The sequence below is a fragment of the Annulohypoxylon truncatum genome, assembly GCF_022578515.1.
Source record: "Annulohypoxylon truncatum strain CBS 140777 unplaced genomic scaffold F4807scaffold_7, whole genome shotgun sequence".
Classification (NCBI taxonomy): Eukaryota; Fungi; Ascomycota; class Sordariomycetes; order Xylariales; family Hypoxylaceae; genus Annulohypoxylon; species Annulohypoxylon truncatum.
In genome coordinates this window covers 572848-591877 of record NW_025953793.1, presented here as the reverse complement: position 1 = coordinate 591877, position 19030 = coordinate 572848, and the positions used below count along the sequence as shown (strand labels likewise).

Here is a 19030-nt window from a genome sequence, read left to right as displayed (position 1 = left end):
CCGACCACTGAATATTTCCGCAATTGATGAGAGATGAAATCGCTTCGAGAGACCTTTATAGGACTAAATGCCTAACTAAGCTACGCTAGGGTTAGGCTAGTCGGAGCTGCTAGGTTACCCCTCTGTCGATCCATCCAGCGTGAGGAAAAGGCCGCATGTAGAGAAAACATTAGGTTCGACGTTATCAGCTCCAACGACGTTGTTTCCAAGCTCTTGATAAGAACGACAATACATAGAATGAGAAGCTTCGAGGTTAAAAGTTAATTGGTGCGTCTCGTTTCTCACATCAGACTACATCCGCAGATCGTATTTTCCTTCCCAAGTCGAGTATAACTTCATCAGAATACCGTCAAGACTCCAACCTGTCAATTTGAGATAGCGCAGCTTGGGACTAAGTGAGCTGCAGATCATACTGTAACATGTTTTCTCATGTGGCCCCTAAGTACCTAGGTAGCGTCGCTACCAGATACTTGGTTTTAGTTTAACGTTAATCCTCCTTGCCCTTCTATATTCCTCACAGCAAAATCTAGAAATTCAGCTGCCAGCGGGGGGAAAGGGGTCGTCCTCGGTAACCTTAGTCCCGTAGGGTAGGACAATCATTAATGTGAGTGGGGTTCAACAGGCGCTAGTTATTCTTTAATGTGCTATTTATAGATCTCACCCGCAGTACTAGTACATATCTCCTTAAGTCCACATGTAAGACCAACGGGTCATTAAACATCGTTCGAAGTCCGGAATACGTCATTTTGTTCGACCGCCACCTAGGTACTCGAAGATGATTTTGGACCAGTCTCTCGCATCGGGCCGTCTTAGGCCCGCCCTTGACTATAAGACTCAACGTTACTCATGTAATATAGGGGCGTCAAGCAACCTTCGAACAACAATCTAGGTAGCTATCTTAGAAAGTATCTTAGACAGCTCAAGCAGGCTTGGAAATAGCGTAGGATATATCCCGAAACGAATACCGATCACATACCCACAAATTGTCAACACGAAACTACCGAGGCTGCGAGGATCAGGTTAGCCAAGTTAGTTAAACCTCACGGATCAACATCCTCGACAATAAGAGATCTGGCCGACCCTTAAGCTGAATTAAGGCCTACTACCTTAACAGCGGAGCAAGTAAAAGTCATCTCAATTGTAGGTTAACATTGAGGAAATGTTAGAAACCGTTGTGGATTTTCTATAACCAAAGAACTACCCTCGTCTTAATTGGTCACTCCCTATCGATATTCGGGAATATAGTTAATTTAAAGATTCCAAAGTTTCGTGGTCCATATCATACACCATATTTGATATTTGTTTTTCACTCTCATTACAGTACCAGTTACCATTGCCGCCCATTCAGCTTACACAAAATTGATCCCTGGGTGTCGACTAGTTTTTGAGAATGATTTACACGAGTATTTCAGACACGGGAGCTACCCGATAGCCACCAACGGCAGTCTCAGGCACGCAATGATAATGCCTTGGTTAGATGCTATCGTCAAGTAGAACATACGTTGACACCCGCCATACTAAGTTAAAGATCAGCTTTCGCTACATCATACTATGAACCTTAGTCGCACGTCATACTCGTCTCGTTATTCTCTATAGGTGCCTACCTACTCAGGCATCAGTGTTTAGTTCTTCTGGGCCAAACAAGGACTTGACACCGGTCCCTCTATGTTTCCACACAAGGGAAAAGTGTCTACTCGAGTCGTTTCTATCAAATGGACTCTAGCTCTATCCCGGAGTTCGCGATGTCGAAAGGTTAACTGCATTAATCCCGCGTGATGTAAAGTGTAGCTGCAGGCATAGAGGAGGCACAAGATAGAACGGATTGCTCGTTCCCACCGTCAAATAGTATACAGCAGCGATTGAAAAGGATATGACTGGCCGCTTGAGGAAGAAAAAATGTCTCGGGTTACAGGAAGTAATGCTTAGCAGCGGCTTGCCGAATATTGGTGCCACTCAGCTTAACTTGCAAACAAGCGGTAAACTTTTATTCCTAGAATATGTTTCACAGAATATCGATCGGTCTAAAGACAAGAATTTATTCATTCTTTCGACGCTGACTAGATATATTTAGGAGTGGATTACCTATCCAAGGCCTAGATATTGGCTTCTAAAACAGGATCGGTTTTGACAGAATTGTTTCTTAAGTAACCAAATATAAGTGTAGTTAGAGACACGTTTCATTATTATTATTTACTAATGATTCGAAATCATTTATTTGCTCGAAAAATAAGCTATACAACTTATACCACCCAATATAAATGATGCGCAGGGGCTGTTAGACGGCCATGGATGGTTCTCGACGAAGTGCTTTGCTCCGCTGAAGCTTATATACCTATCTACGCGTTTTGAGCTATGTCTCTTTTAAACCATAGTTGTATCTTTAAGGTCGATGGGGATCACACGAGAGCAGCCTTTTAGTACTTAGTATCACGACCGTCACTCCATCATTTTGTATAAATCAACGTAGTATTACCCTTCTCGGGTGTGGCCTAGAACATTTTGAAGTAGTACATAAACGGCCATTTAAATAAAATTTGCGTTTTCGTTCCTCGTTCCTCGTTCCACACGAATCTACTTCATGCATGTATATGTCGACCACGCAAGATGGCGGTTCCTTGCATGTCAATCTCGTGGCTGTTTAGGAATCAAAACATCATACACAGTAACTAGGCGGTAAACACTTTATCATTTCTGTTCGAACTGCCGACGAGCTAACAGGAAAGTCGGTAAAGTGTATAAATAACTCTGTCTCCCATTCCTGATACTAGAAGGTTTCCCTAAACGAATTGCTTAAGAAAGCTTAAAACTTCCAGCAGGCAAATGAATCTTTCGAACCAAGCCTTCTCGTAGTTCTTAACCTTTATATCAACTGGAAGTTCCTACAATGCAATACCTATTTGTTATCACTCTATTCCTAGGGCTCGCCATTGCCCGACCACCGTTCCTCGGAAAAGCGCTGAACCCTCAAGCTGGAAATACAATCAAGTCCTGGGAGTTGGCTCAATTTCACCTCGAGCCATTCAATCTCACAGATATGGCTGTCGGATGTACAAAGACGAATATGAGCTCTTCATTGTTTGGGTGCTCAATCCAGTGTAAGTTTACCAAAATTATTTCTCAGTAAAATGCTCATTCCTTTCATCGGCTTTATGGTCTGACATCTAATTCTAGTCAAATGGGATGATCCCAATGCCAACCAATCCTGCACTTGCAAAGAGGATTGGCAGTGGAATGGCATCACTCATACTCAGGGGCCCATGAACAACTACAGCACGGATTATTCTATTTGCAAGAATGACGACACCGAAATCTTCCAATTCAAGTTTATAGATGTCTTCGATTTATCTAATTTTAGTCTTTCTCTGACGCACATCTATAAGGATAACAAGTATAATAGATATACCCCCAGGTATCGAGTCGAACTAACGTCTTCCAACTTCAGAAACTTCCCGACACCTACGACGGCGAACATGTTTTCACAGACGAATATCACCCTCGATTTGATAGAGAAGTCGAATACTACGATGGCATATTCTTCCGCTTGCGACTGTCCCATCAAAGCGAACATTACCGGCATGACAATTTAGGGGCATGCTTCGATCTTGAATGTTCAGCAAGGTACCTACCCTTGATTTCTCTTATCTGCAGGTAGATCAAGGTGTACTGCGATATTACAGGCTCCCCGTTTCATTAGAGAGCTTATATATTGTATACTATTTATTACACTGAAACCACGTTCTTGGTTAGACATAGGAGGGTCTACGGTCTGAAATTTCGGTAGAATGCTTTAATAATAGATACCCCAATTACCCATAGCTTCCTTTTTAAACTTAACCCCCTTGATATACCATATTCAACACTAAAATATCTATAGATAGGGTGTGGGACACGAATTATAGAATAACTATTGCTGAATAAAGCGAGTAAGTTCGTATATGCATTTCACCACACCGACTCCTAGTAGACGATTACTTTAGGGGTTTCCCGGTAGAGTTCTTTCCTCTAAACGTAGCAACGGTAACGGTAGATCTTTATCTCTATTATGATTCTTAGGTGTACCTTCCCAGGCCCGAATTTCGATACAAGTCGGGCACATAAGGGTCCTATGGGAGTTCAACTAGACATATAGGACTAGACGTAGCACCAAATAAATTTATTATGTAAGCTAGTAGCCAATATGACGTACGACGAAGCCGCTGATGCGGCGATATTAAAATCTAGGATGTATCCTTTCTCGGAAGAGGTAGTAATAATCCGGTAATGTTAGATTGAGCGGCTAGATGCGATCTGTTAGCTGGTGTGGCTTAACTTGTAATATGCTGTCGGAGGCGGGTGAATGTTATGGCGTAGATCACGAGAGAAATCCGGATCAATATGTTTCGGGAAGGAATAACAGTCCTGGTAAGCGTAGCAATTAGAGGCTGAATGATACCCTGATCGAGAAGGAGAGCTCCGGAACATAGCCGCGGAGAGGAATGATACCTGCGGAAAAGGGAGCGGAAGCGGAACGGGGAAGAACATCCTCCAGACCAGGAGTCGAAAGCCGGCGGAGTAGGAAAGCGTATTGACGGATTGTCAACATCCCTAATCATTGTCCCGAAAAGGGATCTCATAATCATCTTGGCACTCGGCAGAACGCTCGTTGTTTTCCTAGCATTTCCAAGTTTATCGTATGCACAAGTGCTTTAACGAACTAGATTCCGGATCAGGGACTCGGAAGTCTAGAAAAAGGTCGATCTTCGCATCCCAATGTTGCTCTCACCTTTACATCTAGTGCCGGATCTCGAAATACCACGGAGCCTATGCGTCGAACCAGTTCCTGAACAGGTCCCGCGACCGGCATGAAACATATATGTATAGCAAATTAGTTGAGAATGGTATAATATATGTGGAATTAATGTAGTAGAAGGGGAGACGATGGAACGATGAAGGCGACGGACCGGTCTAGCCACTACGAGTCGCTTTAAAAGTAAGGAGCAGAGTCGCGCGCTCTCGAAACGTTAGGTTTTCAAAGACAAAACAAGATTTTCCCATTAACCATCAATACACCGAGTTCAATTTGTCGGCCGAAGACTGCTCCGGACGTAACATAGATTTGTAGAGATATCTTAATACTGGACGACGATGGCACTGATGTGATAAAGATAACCGAGCGAGTGGAGCTTTAACCGAGGACGGAATCGGGGATAAGCGAACAACAAGACTAAATCCCAATAGGCGAATGGCATGCGCCTTGCGTGCTTGAGGGTTCAAGTGTTGTATCCACTGTAACCTTGTCAAAATCTCTTTAGAAATCCTATGGAATGTGGAAATTAGTTCTCTAGACATGGCGTTTTGGGGACTTATAATTGCCGTATGAGCTAGGTACTAGTTGATCTCTTGCCAAGAATATCGGTTATGATATTCGCGAGAGAGCGGATTAATGATGATGAGTAAGTCTCCCGAGAGCGCAGATGCAAAAGAGCGGCCGGTCATTATTCGGGCGGTCAAACGTGTTATAGATTTCATCTGGAACAATTGGTTGGTACTGGGGTTCGGCCTTGCTTGTGTCCTGGGATATTTCTTTCCTCGTATGTTGATGAGAGATACATTTTCCTTTCGCGTTGTACGGGTTGCTAATCCATCTTAAGACGTTGCGGCCCGCGGTGGCGTTATTCGCTCAGAATATTCGATCTTGTATGGAGGCATTGCTCTGATATTCTTCATCAACGGAATGCAACTTAGCCCAGAGAAGCTCAAGGAACATGCAACGAATTGGCGACTGCACATCGTGGTACAGGGGATAAACCTTGTTCTGATACCCGTCATTCAACTTGGTTCGCAATCCGACTACTTCCTTAGGCTGTAATGTTTCGCTGATCTTGCCCTAGTCATCGTACGCATAGTGATAGTGGCCGGTGGAGTGACCTCGGGTACAGTTGATGCTAGTATCCTCGTCGGAATGGTTGTAGTTAGCTGCATCCCAACCACCATAGCATCTAATGTGGTGATGACAAGGAATGCGGGTGGCGATGAGGCTGCTGCCATTATCGAAGTGGTGGTCGGCAACGTGGTTGGGTCCTTTCTCTCTCCGTGGCTGATCTACGGATTCCTTCCTAGCGGCGAGGAGTTTGATCGGCTCAAACCAGCAAAAGCGAATACCCTGGGACCTATGTATGCGAATGTTATGCAGCAGCTAGGTCTCAGCGTACTGCTCCCGCTTCTCGTAGGACAAGGCCTACGATGGACTTTTCCGAAACAGGTCTCTTGGACACTAAGAACATTCTATCTGGCACAGCTCTGCTCGGTATTGCTGATGCTAGTGGCATGGTGAGTTAACAAATATCTCCGGAGCCAATAGCCAGCGAGAACTTAAACTGACTTGAGCTACAAGGACTACTTTCTCGGGTGCATTCGAAACAGGGGCACTCGCCGCGCTACCTAAATCATCCGTAATATTCAATGTGTTTCTGAACATAGCAGAATACATATTATTCACTGCGATTTGCTTTTGGATATCATCCCCGCCAGGGATGTTGATAAAGCTGATTAATACATATGTTGCTGATTCAAGGCTTGGTTCGTATCTCCCCAAGACTATGCGGAGGGCGATAACGATTAGGAAGATGCCTAAGGAGCTCGTCGTCGCTGTATGTTTCTGCGGAGCTGCGAAGACTACGAGCGTGGGAATTCCTTTAGCTGCTGCTATGTGGTCCTAACTTGATAACTACACTATATCATCTATCCAAGTTCTGGTGCTCTTATACACAGTGGAACAGGTGTTCGTAGCGCAGTTTTTCACCATATTCTTTAAGTGGTGGCTACATCGAGACAATAAAGGGATCCTCGATACTGAATCGACGGGGACTAGAGAGCAGGGGCATGTGCCAAATGAGGAAGAAGAAAATACCCACATAGGGGATGGTGAGGTGAATGGAGACCACGGGGTTCCAGCTGCTCCGGCCAGTATGAGCGCAGCGCGTGAGAAACAAGGTCCGGTAAGAGAATCCGTAATATAGCGACACTTGTGAGTTAATTATATAATCGCTGAGGAAGTGGCTTGCTTCAGATAAGTTCATGTTAATAGATACCTGATTATTGCATAATAGCTTATTTTGCTCGGTTATCTATTTAAGTGAGAAGATGAGTCATCATATAAACAAATTTTTAGCGTCTTAATAAGAGGTAAGTACCTGATCAGGCGGGGCTCCCTGTTAGTCTGGAGCTAGTTTGGCGGGGCATAGCATAACAGCCCACTGTATCTACAGGTATGACGTGCCTGCCTTAACATTAACTGATTCTCAATAATCAACATGTAACGATCGTCAGCCAATTCACACGATTGCTTTCTTTCGAAAATTCTCGAACTGGGACAGAGCGTCAGGTAGCAGGATGTGAAATTCCTCAAAACCTCTACCTGATCTTGTCTGTCACACTACAATCTTGTCCTTACGAATTTTACCTTTCTGTCTGACAATCAACAATCTCTGAATTCGTCTTCGTCCACACTTGCGCCTTTACCTACGTCTGCAGGGCTTCAATACAAGATGAGCTCTGGTCGAGCCCTACGAGGGAGCTGCCATTGCGGCAGAAATCAATATGTGATCACAATCCCAAGTGGCACCTCAGACGTTGCCCAGATGGTCTTCGACGCAGCTGAAAGCCACCGTAGGTTGAATCTCTCTTTGCTATTTTTTTTTCTTCCATACCTACTATGCAGGCATTTAGGTGGTCATTTATATATGCAGATCACTACGTGACCACATGCACCTTTTTACCTTCTAGAATATACAAATCGCTAATGTCGTACTCACCTAGGAATGTCCTCTGCAACCCTTCTCTCAGAATTCCTACGAGTTCCGATTCATTGGTATCACAGCCGAATCTTTCCATTCTTTTCTGACGAATCTCGAGCTACCATTCGACGCGTCTACTCCCACCCTGATGAGCAATCTGCCATTCGACAGTTTTGCGGATTCTGCGGTACCACTCTGACATATTGGACCGAGGATCCCGTCACTGAAGCTGACTACATACAAGTCACTCTTGGTAGCCTTTTAACTGAGGATCTCTACAATCTAGATGCTCTGGGTCTGGTTCCCGATGAACCCGAACAGGACCCCATGGACATTGAACCTACTTTCGAGGAGCCCACTCTCGAGACTGGTCAGGCTACCCAACCTAGCGGTCATGATGCTACAGGCATTCCGTGGTTCCAAAACTTGACCCTAGGTAGTCGCTTAGGAAGTATCTATTCTGCAAGACATGTCGAGGAGAGTCGAGATGGTCGAATTCGCGTCGAATACGAGATTACGGAGTGGACGGGAGGAGATGACGCAAGTGTAATCACGGGTTTGATTATGGAAGAAGAGGAACGGGACACGGCTGAAGTCGAGAACGGAGACGACGGAGAAGACGTAATGCCCAAGCTCGAACCCGAATCGCCTGCAACGGGTAAGAGGAAGCGCAGAGAGACTGATGAAGAAGATGAAAAGGCCAGCAACACTGCCTAGGGCGACATCTGAAGTACTCGGTCACTCTTCATGCGGCCGATCGTCTCCTTGCTTCTGGACAATACGACTACGAGACATTAGTGATGGACGAGAAACTGTCTAGGAATGGGAATTAGTGTTATTGGAAGTACACTCGCTTCTTCTAACACCCCCTTGTTGAGCTCTTGTTGGACTCTGTTGGACTTTGTTAACCCCCTTGTTTTCCATGGCGTCGGCCTATTGCTTTTATCCTGCGATGCGGCGTCCGTGCGATTTGCTGTTATTCTGCATCGAAGGTGTCCATACTTACAAGGACTCAGACTAAATATCAGTCTGAGATCCGAGTCTCCTTCGAGCAGATAATCATGTACAGATAGGAAATTTTGGTTCCATGGTTTCGCCTGGAAGAAATGGGCATGCTCCACGCCAGGCGATTCTCAAATAATCGAGTAATTCTCGCCGAGACATTTATGCGACGACTTAAGATGGTAATCGGCGAATAGGAGATGGACGTAAGAAGCGAATTCCGAACAACACGACATAAAATAAGTCGTTATTGTACGTACGGCGACATTGGTCGTCGGAAACCGGCATAGGCCAACCGCTGTCCATGATATTCAGAATTGATTGATGGATGTAGTGTTTTGTGAGTATCCAATCTAGGGTCCAATCCTGGAGATGTTAAGGATGTTATTGATCTTATTATTGTCATTACCTAGGTATTAGTCTCGCGAGTCGGATGGCTTGCTGCCCGTCAACCCATGGTATACTTTTCTCCGCTCTCCGACGTCGTATCCGCGACCTAGATCCTAGATCCTAGGTCTTAGGTCCTAGGTCCTAGGTCCTAGGTGAAGGGACGTTGCGCCGCATTCCAGAAGAACAAGGTGCAAAAGGTGGCCAAGATCGATCTTTTGAATCGCTAGCGCGACTGCTCATCAATTCGTGACCATCCCGAATCCAAGGAACGGCCGTTGTTCGAAAGAGGTTACTCTGGTCTGCCCACTCGGCTGTATCGCCGAGGTTTTCACGAAACCCCTGGCTGCATGAAGAGTCAGGGCTATCTCGACTTGGGGGACTATCCTCTCTTGGTATCCGTAGCCGGAGAGACGGGCCGTCGCTGAGATCTAATATGATTCCGGCACATGACGAGTTCGTTTGTGGGGGGGCATCCCCATTGATCCCAAATCAAAAATTGGACCCTGTCTTCTCTGCCTACACGTATGTTTACAAGCTCCAATTACCCCGCGGCGGAGATGGTTGCCAAGTTGTTTTGGCCTATGTGGGTATGTATGAATGGAATAGGTATGAATGGTCTGGGGACACAGCCATCATCGTACAAGCCTGTTGTTCTCGGTCGTCACGGTCCGTCGCGGGAGAAAGGGGAAAGTACCGGCCCTTGCACTCCCCTACACTATATGTCGACACTGCATGGTTCAATAACTATACCGTGCTATACACTACTATAAACACACTCGTCTGTGAGGCGTCACAAGGGTATATAATAAGATGCTGGCTTCCACCATAACATCGAGGGGCCCCTTTGAGAGGGTTGACTCGACTGAAATCTCTATATTGTTGCCTTCTGCTTTTCTCGTCCCCTTACGCGATAAGACATCATCGTCTTATAATATTGGTTGTGCACATAAGAAATCTCCTTTTCTCCGGACGAGATCGAAACACTAGCGGGAAGCTTAGATATAACTTCATATCCTTCTTTGCGCACGCTCATTGTCTATTCAATATGTCGTTGCCTTCAGACTTCCTCTGGGGCTTCGCTACAGCTGCGTGAGTAATGTGGGCCCCTTCTCCTTTTCCAAGCACTTAGCGGAGAGCTTTGTAACTAACCTCCACCTTTTCCTGCCCATAGCTATCAGGTCGAGGGTGCTACCGAAAAGGATGGCCGCGGTCCGACTATCTGGGATACCTTTTGCAAGATTCCGGGAAAGATTGCTGATGGAACCGACGGGTCGGTTGCCTGCGATTCATATAATAGGACCGCCGAAGACATTGCTCTCTTGAAGAGGTTGGGTTCTAAATGCTATCGTTTCTCTCTATCCTGGTCGAGAATTATCCCTCTTGGGGGACGAAATGATCCCATCAACCAGGCCGGTATCGACCATTATGTTAAGTTTGTCGACGACCTGCTAGCGGCTGATATTGTGCCCTTTATCACGCTGCTGCACTGGGATGTCCCGGACGAACTTGACAAGCGATACGGTGGTCTCCTGAACAGGCAAGAGTTCCCACTAGATTTTGAGCATTATGCTCGTGTTGTTTTCAAGTCGATCCCTAAGTGTAAGAACTGGATCACATTCAACGAGCCTTGGTGCAGTTCTATCTTAGGATACAGTACCGGTTTCTTCGCCCCTGGTCATACTTCTAACCGAGAAAAGTCTGCCGTTGGCGACTCTAGCCGAGAGCCATGGATTGTTGGCCACAACCTACTTCTTGCTCACGGCAGGGCCGTTAAGGTGTACCGTGAGGAGTTCAAGCCCACAGATAAGGGCCAGATCGGTATCACTCTGAATGGAGACTACACATACCCATGGGATCCCGAGGATCCAAGAGACGTTGAGGCCGCCAACCGAAAGATCGAGTTCGCCATCTCATGGTTCGCGGACCCTATCTACTTGGGTAAGTATCCCGATTCGATGCGGAAGCAGCTCGGCGACCGGCTACCAGAGTTCACACCCGAAGAGCTGGCACTAGTTCATGGGTCTAACGACTTCTACGGCATGAACCACTACACAGCCGACTACGTCAAGCATGGCGACGGTAATCCTCCCCCGGAAGACTACCTAGGCGACCTATCGACTACCGCTTTTAGCAAGAGCGGCGAATGCATTGGCGCAGAGACTCAGTCGTTCTGGCTACGCCCGAACCCCCAGGGTTTCCGCGGTCTCCTGAACTGGCTTAGCAAGCGCTACGGCTACCCCCCTATTTACGTTACCGAGAATGGCACTAGTATTAAGGGCGAAAACGACTTAAAGGACCCGGAGATCCTCAACGACGTGTTCCGGTACGAGTATTTCCGAGACTACGTTAACGCCATGGCGAAGGCCGTTAGCGAGGATGGCTGTAATGTCAGGGGCTACATGGCCTGGTCGCTCATGGACAATTTCGAGTGGGCCGAGGGCTACGAGACCCGATTCGGCGTTACCTACGTTAACTATACGGATGGCCAGCAACGGAAAGAGAAGTATAGCGCCAAGAAGATGAAGGAGATTTTCGACGCCGTCATCAAGAAGGATTAGGATGAAAGGGAAGCGCGGGACTAGCAGTCCGAGAATTACCTCTCTCTCTCTTTGTTGTATGTGTTTCCTGCGTATGTTACGAGTGCGTCGATACCTCAGGTAATATTGGAGTATAATCAGTGTTATTAAGACGGTCCTTTTGGGTTTTTTTTTTGCTCAATGCTTTGCTCAATATCATGACACGTGTCTCGAGGATCTCCGAGGCAATTAAACTTCTATCACATTGAAATTGCTTTGCTACGTAGCTACATACTGAAACCCCTTGGGATCGCGTGTCGAAGATGTGTTGGCTGGTAAAAAGAGATGCGGTGTTTATTACCGTAAGTAACCGAAAGGCTTTTAGCATTTATGCGGGTGACTTTTCTAGGGGATTAGGTTATTCTACCCGACGTCGAAGCGATAGAGCGATCACACATCGCCTCGAGCTTACTGTTACAGGGGTATATGTATACTATAACATGTCCATCGTCTCCCAAACTCCATCGAGAGATACTTCAATAAGGATGCCCACTAGTTCTCCTTACGAAGAGTTCATCACCCTTTTAACCTTAGTCCGAACTTATCTTTATATTGGGATCGACTCTAGACGCATAGTCGAGGATAGATCGTAGGGCCCAAGGCTTTTCCGGGGAATTCGATAAGCGGCCTTACACTACCAAAATAACAAGGAGTCAATAAAAATCCTAGAGAGGCCAGATTTAAAATCGAAGACGGGCAAGTTGTCCCCTATTTTTCGTATACCCACAAGTTATCTGTAACGAACGTGACTATGTATATTACACTATATATGCAGGTGTACTATGTCTTCCAATTCGTCTAGCGAATTCCTCGAGACCTGAGTGTGCTATTCTCACTCGGAATCCCGTGGATTGGTCGCGGGCGTACCCTTCGTTCCTTATATCCCCTGCCCCTTTTCGTGGACGATTCTACTCCGCTCGCTCCTGCTTCTTACTCTTTCTAGATAGTATGACTGGCCTACCCGAAGATACAATTTTGAAGGAACAGTGATCGTGCTATGACAGCAGCTAAATTTGTCGTGGGAAGTAACGATGTGGCAATAGGGGTGTTCCAAGACTCGACTTGCTTACTATAACAGAAGCAAGCCCGGACCTATAAATGGTCTCTCCTACGCGTGATATTTCTCGGCGTAATGCGATATTAAATCCACTTGTAGATGGCTACCACATTCTAAACATTCCATGCGTAGTACGATGCTCAGCTGTGGGAGTTTTGAGCCAAAGGTTAGAAATAATAAGATCAGCCTTGTTTTCCCCTCCGATATTTCATTGCTACCAGTCCAATCTCCCAGCTTCATATTTCCAAGCTTTGAAGGACTAGAGTTGAAGTTCCACAGCATTTGATGGATACAACAGCTCTTTAGCTTATTCGAACCCCCATTGAAACAATATACCATGCTCATTCAATCGTGACTCATACCTCTCCTACTGAATTGGCCGTCCTGACCCATCTTAACACCTATAGTTGTACAGCATCACCTAAGCCCCATAACCGAACCAACATAGTTTTGATATAATGGTACCAATTTCACTCCCTCTTAACGCTGTTCCTTCGCGCAGCAAGATCGTGCAAGTCGCCCGTCTCACCTACTTGTACTCTACCACCCGTATGCTCGTCGGCCACCTTGGGACCGCTTTTTATCGCGCCGTCGACCTTGTCCTTGAGCTGCTCTTCTTGAGCTTCCGTGTTGCCACCGAGACCCGCCTGAGGTGTGTTCCCGATCTCGTCGAGGATATTACTAGTGGTGGAGCGTGTTAGCTAGTGTAGATATCTTGACCAGAATTGGATCTGGGAATGTAGTTGATGCTTCACGTAGAGGTATGAAGCTCGCCATAAAAAGAGGAAACTTACTGTGTAGGACCTTGTTGATGAGGGTCGAGTGGTGTTTGCTTGGTTCCAGACGAGTTGTCCCCTTGTGAATCTGCCATCTTGATTTGTGTTATAGTTAAGTTGGGGTAACACAGCTTTTTTAGAGTATCATAAGACAAACGAGTTGACGGGAGAAGATCGAGTATTAATATGGCGTTTGGATGTATGGCTATGTACCTAGGTAGGTGGCACCCATTGGCATCTTGAATCGGATATGTGGGGGATAGCGCCGATGACGTAGGTTGAGGTCATACCCTTGTACTGATGTACACAAACCTTTCGGCCTCTATCCAATATCTTAATCTTTCGTATGTATAGTAAACTACTAAGCATTACATATAGTAATGATATTTGGCAACCAAGTTAGTTTCTGCCGATTAAAATTGATAAATGGATTGACCCGACGGTCTTGAGCTGATATGGAGTTGATATGGATTGACAGCCAAGTGGACAGCCTTTTATGTCTGAGCTAGACAAGCCATGAAGGACGATGCGTGCGATAAGTCTCGGTAAGTTTGGGGAGATCTATGCCCAAGGAAGAGCCATATTCGGCGATAGCTCACGATGTGGTGCCGTATCGAAGAGGCTCACTATGGTAGTTGGAATCGAAGCATTGATGGACTATGGCTTCTCATCCATCTCGTTTTCCCTCGTTTGGCTCGACTGGTAGGCTCCTGGATCCCCGAAGAGAAGCAATGTTATCATCAATAATGGAGATTTCCGCATTAATCCGGAGAATCTTCTCTTCAAGCATTTTCTCGTACTCCTCATCAGTCAATCGCTTCACGGGGCTCCATTTCGAATCAATCCAGCTCGATTTAGGCTTGGATTCATTGTCCTTGGAACGATTCTTGAAGCGTTGCGATAAATATTCACCAGCACCGCCAAGGGTGCTAAAGACTAGAATCCCCGGTATGATATTCCTAGGCCCTCCTGTACAATTTTAGCGATGTATGTAAAAGTCGTGTATTTATCAAAGCAACTTACGGATCATACCGCCGACCATTCCAGCCACGCCGCCGGCTACTCCGCTCGCTTTAACTCGATCTGATGAGGTGGCGTTTTTTTCACCACCCCACGAGTGCAAAAGAACGCTCCTTGATGCTGCATATAATTAGTAACTAGAAGTAGAATCATTCGATACTGATGAATCTCACCCATGTAACTAGATCCAAGACCAAACCATTGGAGGCCAGCAGCGAATGCAAATAGTACCGGCGGAGCTGATCGAACAATACCGGCACCAGCTCCGAACATCATGCCAACAGCACCTGGATAAAGTAAGCAAGTCTATCTTAGTAGCCCGCAAGTTGGCGCATGACTTTACCCAACGCTGCTCCCGTCTGTATTGATTTGGCCGCAATATCCATAATCACATCATGAGATGCATCAGTGGGATACTTGTCGTTTGGTCCTGAACTAGGGGACAAGGCTTTGGGCTGCTGAGGCTTTGGCGGCTGAGATGACGAGGCCATTTTTTGTTAAGTGCCGCGAAGGTGTTGAGAAGTGTTGATGTTAAACGATAAGAAAAAAGGGGTTAACCAGGTGAATCTAATGGTCGATATCAGAGCAAGTGGGAAAAGAGCCTTGAGGTTAGAAAGGGGCTCCTTAGATTCACATGCATTAGTGTACAATGCAATATAAGTCACATAAAAAATTGAACAAATCTCATTCGGGTACGAGATGATCTGGGAACGTTATTTGACGTAGGGCATGGAACGGTTGTCTTGATTGGAGGCCGTTCCTGAGCTGAGGTTTATCGATTTATCGTATCTGTATGTTAATTCTGCCCATCGGCGGTAATCAATTCCCTGTGCCCCTCCGTTAGATACTTGACAAACATGTACCTGGCTAGCATGGTTCGATTAAATTTGTCCAATAAACGATTTTACATTGTGCGGCACGCCACAAACGGGAAATACCACTGTTAATATAATTATCTGCTAAATCATATTCGTTCAAATGGTGGACGGATCCTCCAAGCTACGAAATGTTAAAAAGGGGCGTAAAGAAGCTTAGAAAGAATTAAGGCCGTAAGTATAATTACTTCTGGGGATAGCCTTCATATTTGTGTAGGTATGTGAATAGCCTACCTACCTTAAAGTAAAAGCGTATAATATTGCCCAAGCGGTAATTACTATCTTCACCAAACACGCGAGTTGTCCCTTCCTTTTTCAACCCCTCTATCCTTATACCACTAGGTACCGATACAGGAGTAAAGTTTGATTACATAAACTTTGATAGTGTAGGTCAAGATTGAACCCCGCCATCGAAACCATAAAAATTAGATAGGGTACTTGAACACCTTGTACTCTAGGCTTAATTCTCCCCAATCGTGCCTCATACGTTCTATGCGAAAAAAAATTAAGCTAACCCTCCCGGCCTTTTTTTTCACAGCATCCATTTTTTTTTACCCTTTTGATCGTGGAAAGTTTTCAAGTTAAACTTCTTGCAAACTTCCGCCGACCATATCTTTCATCCCAATCGACTTTTTCGACGGCACCGGTGATTTCCACGAAATTCACTGCTGTCCCTCGAGCACTCATAACTTATCATCGCTCATCGCTGACCGAAGAACTGACCACAGTTTCTTCGGCCAATTTCATTTCCTGCCTGCGCGCGACGAACTTGACCGTTGCGCGTGGCTAAAACACCGCAATCATGGGTACGTCGTCGCTCAAACACCTCCCACTACCCCTCGGTATTACCCCTCGGAATGTCGTACTAACAATTGATATATTATAGCTCCTAAGAAGAAGGACCAGCAGAAGATGTCCCTCGGGGCCTTTCTGCAGGAAGAGAGTCAGTCTACCCTCCCTTTGATCCCATCTCTACACCGTGTGTCGTATCAACGTCGTCATCATTCTATGAACAGACAACCAAATAGCCATCATCAATCAGTGATGGAAAAATAAAATAAAACATATTTGCTAATATGAGATAGAATACGGTGGATCATGGGCTGACGAGGTTGAGGATTCATTCGGTAAGACAAATTGCCTCCTACAAATTGGTTCAGCATCATTAATGCGGTATTCCAGGATCCCAGCCTCTACCCTCTACCTCCGATCGACGTACTGGCTACTCAAGCTATGGATCCGGTGGTGGCGATCGTGGTAAGTGAATAAATATGATACTCCGTGAATACTTCCCATTTGGTTACAGACCGCTAATCTATATTAACAAGGCTACGCTCGCGAATCCTACGCATCTCAGGGTCCCGCCCAACTTCCTACTAAACCCCCTTTCACCGCTCACCTAGGCAACCTCTCTTACGAAGCCACAAACGAGTCCGTGACCGAATTTTTTGACGGCTGTGATATTACTAGCGTTCGAATCATCGAGGATCGCATCGAGCAGCGCCCAAAAGGGTTTGCTTATGCTGAGTTTGCGAATGTCGAGGGTCTAAAGAAGGCCTTGACTCTTGACGGAACTAGCTTCCAGGGTCGCACTATCAAGATCAAGATCGCTGATCCCCGTGAGTTGAGCCAACATTTTCTTTTTTTTTTTACTGAGAATATATTAACAAGTTTTTAGCCAAGGAACGACAGGATCGTGGCGAGTCAGCTCGCGACCTTAGTAGCTGGGAGCGAAAAGGTCCCTTGGCGGATCTTCCATCTCGTGGCGGTGGTGGTGGTGGTGGCGGTGGTGATCGACGTCCTGCAGAGTTTGGAGAGCGCCGCGGAGCTGGTAGTTTCCGAGATGCAGCGCCCCCTTCTGACGACGGCAAAGTGCGCGATTTTGGCAACTGGGAGCGCAAGGGGCCACTGTCGCCTCTTCCTCCGGCTGAACGTCCTGCGGGGTCGCGAGATAGTAGCCGTCCCCGAACCCACGATGCTAACCGTGGCGATTCCTTCCGCAAGGATCGCAAAGCCTCTCCAGCTACGTGGGGTGAGGGTCGTCAAGAAGGCTCTCGTCCTCCTAGGGAATTTAAGGAAAAGCCTGAGCGCCCGGAACGCGCACCAACTGCGGCGGAACTTGACAACCAGTGGCGCAGCAACATGAAGCCTGACCGTTCGGTCAAGTCTCCTGGACAGTCCCGTGACGGATCTGAGGCGCCGCCATCGCCAGCTGCTGCTCCGGCTGCCCCGGCTGCTCCCGTAGGTCGCCCTCGACTTAATCTTCAGAAGCGGACTGTATCTGAATCTCCCGACGTTGTATCTCCTGGGTTGCCGTCTGCCACTGGTGATTCTAAAGCGAGTCCCTTCGGAGCCGCTCGTCCTATTGATACGGCGGCAAAGGAGCGTGAGATCGCAGAGAAGCGAGAACAACAGTTGAGAGAGAAGAGAGAGGCAGACGAGAAAGCTAAGGAAGAGCGACGTCTTGCTAAGGAGGCTAAGGAGGCCGCAGCGAAGGAAGCCGCGGACAAAGCTGCTGCGGAGGCAGAAAAGCCAAAGGCAGCTGAACCGGTTGAAGAGAAAGCTGCACCGATTCCCGAGACCAAGGAGGAACCGAAGGAGGAACCGAAGGAGGGACCGAAGGAGGGACCGAAGGAAGGAGGTGTCCAGACACAGAATGGTGGTGCTGCAGAGCAGAAGCTGCCAATTCGATCGAAAGACAATGTACCCAACCCCAAAGTTACTAGAGCTGCTGAGAGCGGCAACTGGCGAACATCGCCGGGAGAGCAGCGACAAGGTCGTGGCGGTTACGTTAACGCCTCACGAGGCCGTGGCGAAGGCCGAGGACGCGGTGCGCCGCGGGGACCGCGCGGCAACTACGAAGGACGACCTCCTCGAGCCAACGGAAACACACCGGCCGCTTCCACCCAACAGCCCGCTCAGGCCCCGTCGCCTGCCCCAGAGGGCGAGGCTGCTCCGGCGCAGAGTGCCGATGGCTGGACAACGGTGGCCTCGTCTAAGGGTCGTCGCGGCGACCGTACGCGTGCTTGAACACGACGGCAAGCAATGTACAAAACCAGGTCTTCCATGCATAGGTACATGGGGGGAATTCATCGGGATCCATAATGCTGTGGACTTGCAATACGAAGAAAAATATTTGATCTTTTACTGCTGTTGGCCCCCTTTCGTTGTGACGACTGCTTTACGACGATAATGAGGTTAATCTGCTACATTTCTGTTCCACCGTATATACCAAATACCCACTTCGGAAGCTACTGGTAATACTGAACAGCATATCTCCATCCTCGCGGCGTATTTGCTCTTGAAAGGGTGGTGGGTTACGGACCCATACCTTGCTTTCAGATTCATCTTTGCGCCTTTATAAGCATTTTCCGGAATTCGTCAACACAGAGGAAGGGTCACCCCACGAAAAGCATGAAATGGGTTGAACACTTGGTTTTCTCGCCTGATACCTGCAATATACGATTTTCGTTTACGGCACCGAACTTGATTTGGAAGGCAGGCAGGAGGGGCGGTGGTGGGGAGGATTCGAGCATTGAGAGGCGGGTTTTAAGGGATT

General features: G+C 46.9%; 8 protein-coding genes across 8 annotated transcripts; 5 read left to right on the top strand and 3 right to left on the bottom strand.

The window, feature by feature from the left end:
• Window positions 1-2884: 2884 nt before the first annotated feature.
• On the top strand, window positions 2885-3587 carry F4807DRAFT_457821 (uncharacterized protein; the record flags this gene model as incomplete). Its single annotated transcript, XM_048001098.1, has 2 exons — window positions 2885-3095; window positions 3172-3587. 2 exons carry the CDS (start codon window positions 2885-2887, stop codon window positions 3585-3587), a joined length of 627 nt encoding a protein of 208 aa, XP_047856842.1.
• A 1683-nt stretch (window positions 3588-5270) lies between these two features.
• Window positions 5271-7097, top strand: F4807DRAFT_415595 (putative sodium bile acid cotransporter). Its single transcript, XM_047997058.1, has 4 exons — window positions 5271-5570; window positions 5631-5816; window positions 5871-6309; window positions 6374-7097. Exons 1-4 carry the CDS (start codon window positions 5423-5425, stop codon window positions 6696-6698), a joined length of 1098 nt encoding a protein of 365 aa, XP_047856841.1. The 5' UTR covers window positions 5271-5422; the 3' UTR covers window positions 6699-7097.
• F4807DRAFT_366637 (uncharacterized protein) lies at window positions 6750-7097 on the bottom strand. The gene has a single exon (XM_047995637.1). The coding sequence runs from the start codon at window positions 7056-7058 to the stop codon at window positions 6801-6803; it is 258 nt and encodes an 85-aa protein (XP_047856840.1). The 5' UTR covers window positions 7059-7097; the 3' UTR covers window positions 6750-6800.
• Window positions 7098-7407: 310 nt separating this feature from the next.
• F4807DRAFT_366538 (uncharacterized protein) lies at window positions 7408-9010 on the top strand. Its single transcript, XM_047995636.1, has 2 exons — window positions 7408-7647; window positions 7798-9010. The coding sequence occupies exons 1-2, from the start codon at window positions 7527-7529 to the stop codon at window positions 8490-8492; spliced, it is 816 nt and encodes a 271-aa protein (XP_047856839.1). The 5' UTR covers window positions 7408-7526; the 3' UTR covers window positions 8493-9010.
• Window positions 9011-10104: 1094 nt separating this feature from the next.
• Window positions 10105-11866, top strand: F4807DRAFT_366378 (glycoside hydrolase family 1 protein). Its single transcript, XM_047995635.1, has 2 exons — window positions 10105-10256; window positions 10339-11866. Exons 1-2 carry the CDS (start codon window positions 10213-10215, stop codon window positions 11723-11725), a joined length of 1431 nt encoding a protein of 476 aa, XP_047856838.1. The 5' UTR covers window positions 10105-10212; the 3' UTR covers window positions 11726-11866.
• Window positions 11867-13270: 1404 nt separating this feature from the next.
• Window positions 13271-13671, bottom strand: F4807DRAFT_457817 (uncharacterized protein; the record flags this gene model as incomplete). Its single annotated transcript, XM_048001097.1, has 2 exons — window positions 13271-13481; window positions 13595-13671. 2 exons carry the CDS (start codon window positions 13669-13671, stop codon window positions 13271-13273), a joined length of 288 nt encoding a protein of 95 aa, XP_047856837.1.
• A 572-nt stretch (window positions 13672-14243) lies between these two features.
• On the bottom strand, window positions 14244-15087 carry F4807DRAFT_457816 (uncharacterized protein; the record flags this gene model as incomplete). The annotated part of the gene is made up of 4 exons (XM_048001096.1): window positions 14244-14545; window positions 14600-14716; window positions 14770-14883; window positions 14940-15087. The coding sequence occupies 4 exons, from the start codon at window positions 15085-15087 to the stop codon at window positions 14244-14246; spliced, it is 681 nt and encodes a 226-aa protein (XP_047856836.1).
• A 1078-nt stretch (window positions 15088-16165) lies between these two features.
• On the top strand, window positions 16166-18693 carry F4807DRAFT_366370 (uncharacterized protein). Its single transcript, XM_047995634.1, has 6 exons — window positions 16166-16277; window positions 16358-16414; window positions 16557-16598; window positions 16654-16728; window positions 16800-17090; window positions 17150-18693. Exons 1-6 carry the CDS (start codon window positions 16274-16276, stop codon window positions 18499-18501), a joined length of 1821 nt encoding a protein of 606 aa, XP_047856835.1. The 5' UTR covers window positions 16166-16273; the 3' UTR covers window positions 18502-18693.
• The last annotated feature ends 337 nt before the right edge of the window (window positions 18694-19030 follow it).

What these genes read in the sequence shown, in the direction of transcription:
- F4807DRAFT_415595 (XM_047997058.1), top strand. Translation starts at nt 5,423, where the DNA reads ATGATGATGAGTAAGTCTCCCGAGAGCGCAGATGCAAAAGAGCGGCCG. An exon ending in GATACCCGTCATTCAACTTG is followed by an intron (nt 5,817 to 5,870) that starts GTTCGCAATCCG and finishes ATCTTGCCCTAG; the next exon opens with TCATCGTACGCATAGTGATA. An exon ending in TTGCTGATGCTAGTGGCATG is followed by an intron (nt 6,310 to 6,373) that starts GTGAGTTAACAA and finishes TTGAGCTACAAG; the next exon opens with GACTACTTTCTCGGGTGCAT.
- F4807DRAFT_366637 (XM_047995637.1), bottom strand. Translation starts at nt 7,058, where the DNA reads ATGAACTTATCTGAAGCAAGCCACTTCCTCAGCGATTATATAATTAAC.
- F4807DRAFT_366538 (XM_047995636.1), top strand. Translation starts at nt 7,527, where the DNA reads ATGAGCTCTGGTCGAGCCCTACGAGGGAGCTGCCATTGCGGCAGAAAT. An exon ending in CGACGCAGCTGAAAGCCACC is followed by an intron (nt 7,648 to 7,797) that starts GTAGGTTGAATC and finishes GTACTCACCTAG; the next exon opens with GAATGTCCTCTGCAACCCTT.
- F4807DRAFT_366378 (XM_047995635.1), top strand. Translation starts at nt 10,213, where the DNA reads ATGTCGTTGCCTTCAGACTTCCTCTGGGGCTTCGCTACAGCTGC. An exon ending in TGGGGCTTCGCTACAGCTGC is followed by an intron (nt 10,257 to 10,338) that starts GTGAGTAATGTG and finishes TCCTGCCCATAG; the next exon opens with CTATCAGGTCGAGGGTGCTA.
- F4807DRAFT_366370 (XM_047995634.1), top strand. An exon ending in GGCCTTTCTGCAGGAAGAGA is followed by an intron (nt 16,415 to 16,556) that starts GTCAGTCTACCC and finishes AATATGAGATAG; the next exon opens with AATACGGTGGATCATGGGCT. An exon ending in CGAGGTTGAGGATTCATTCG is followed by an intron (nt 16,599 to 16,653) that starts GTAAGACAAATT and finishes GCGGTATTCCAG; the next exon opens with GATCCCAGCCTCTACCCTCT.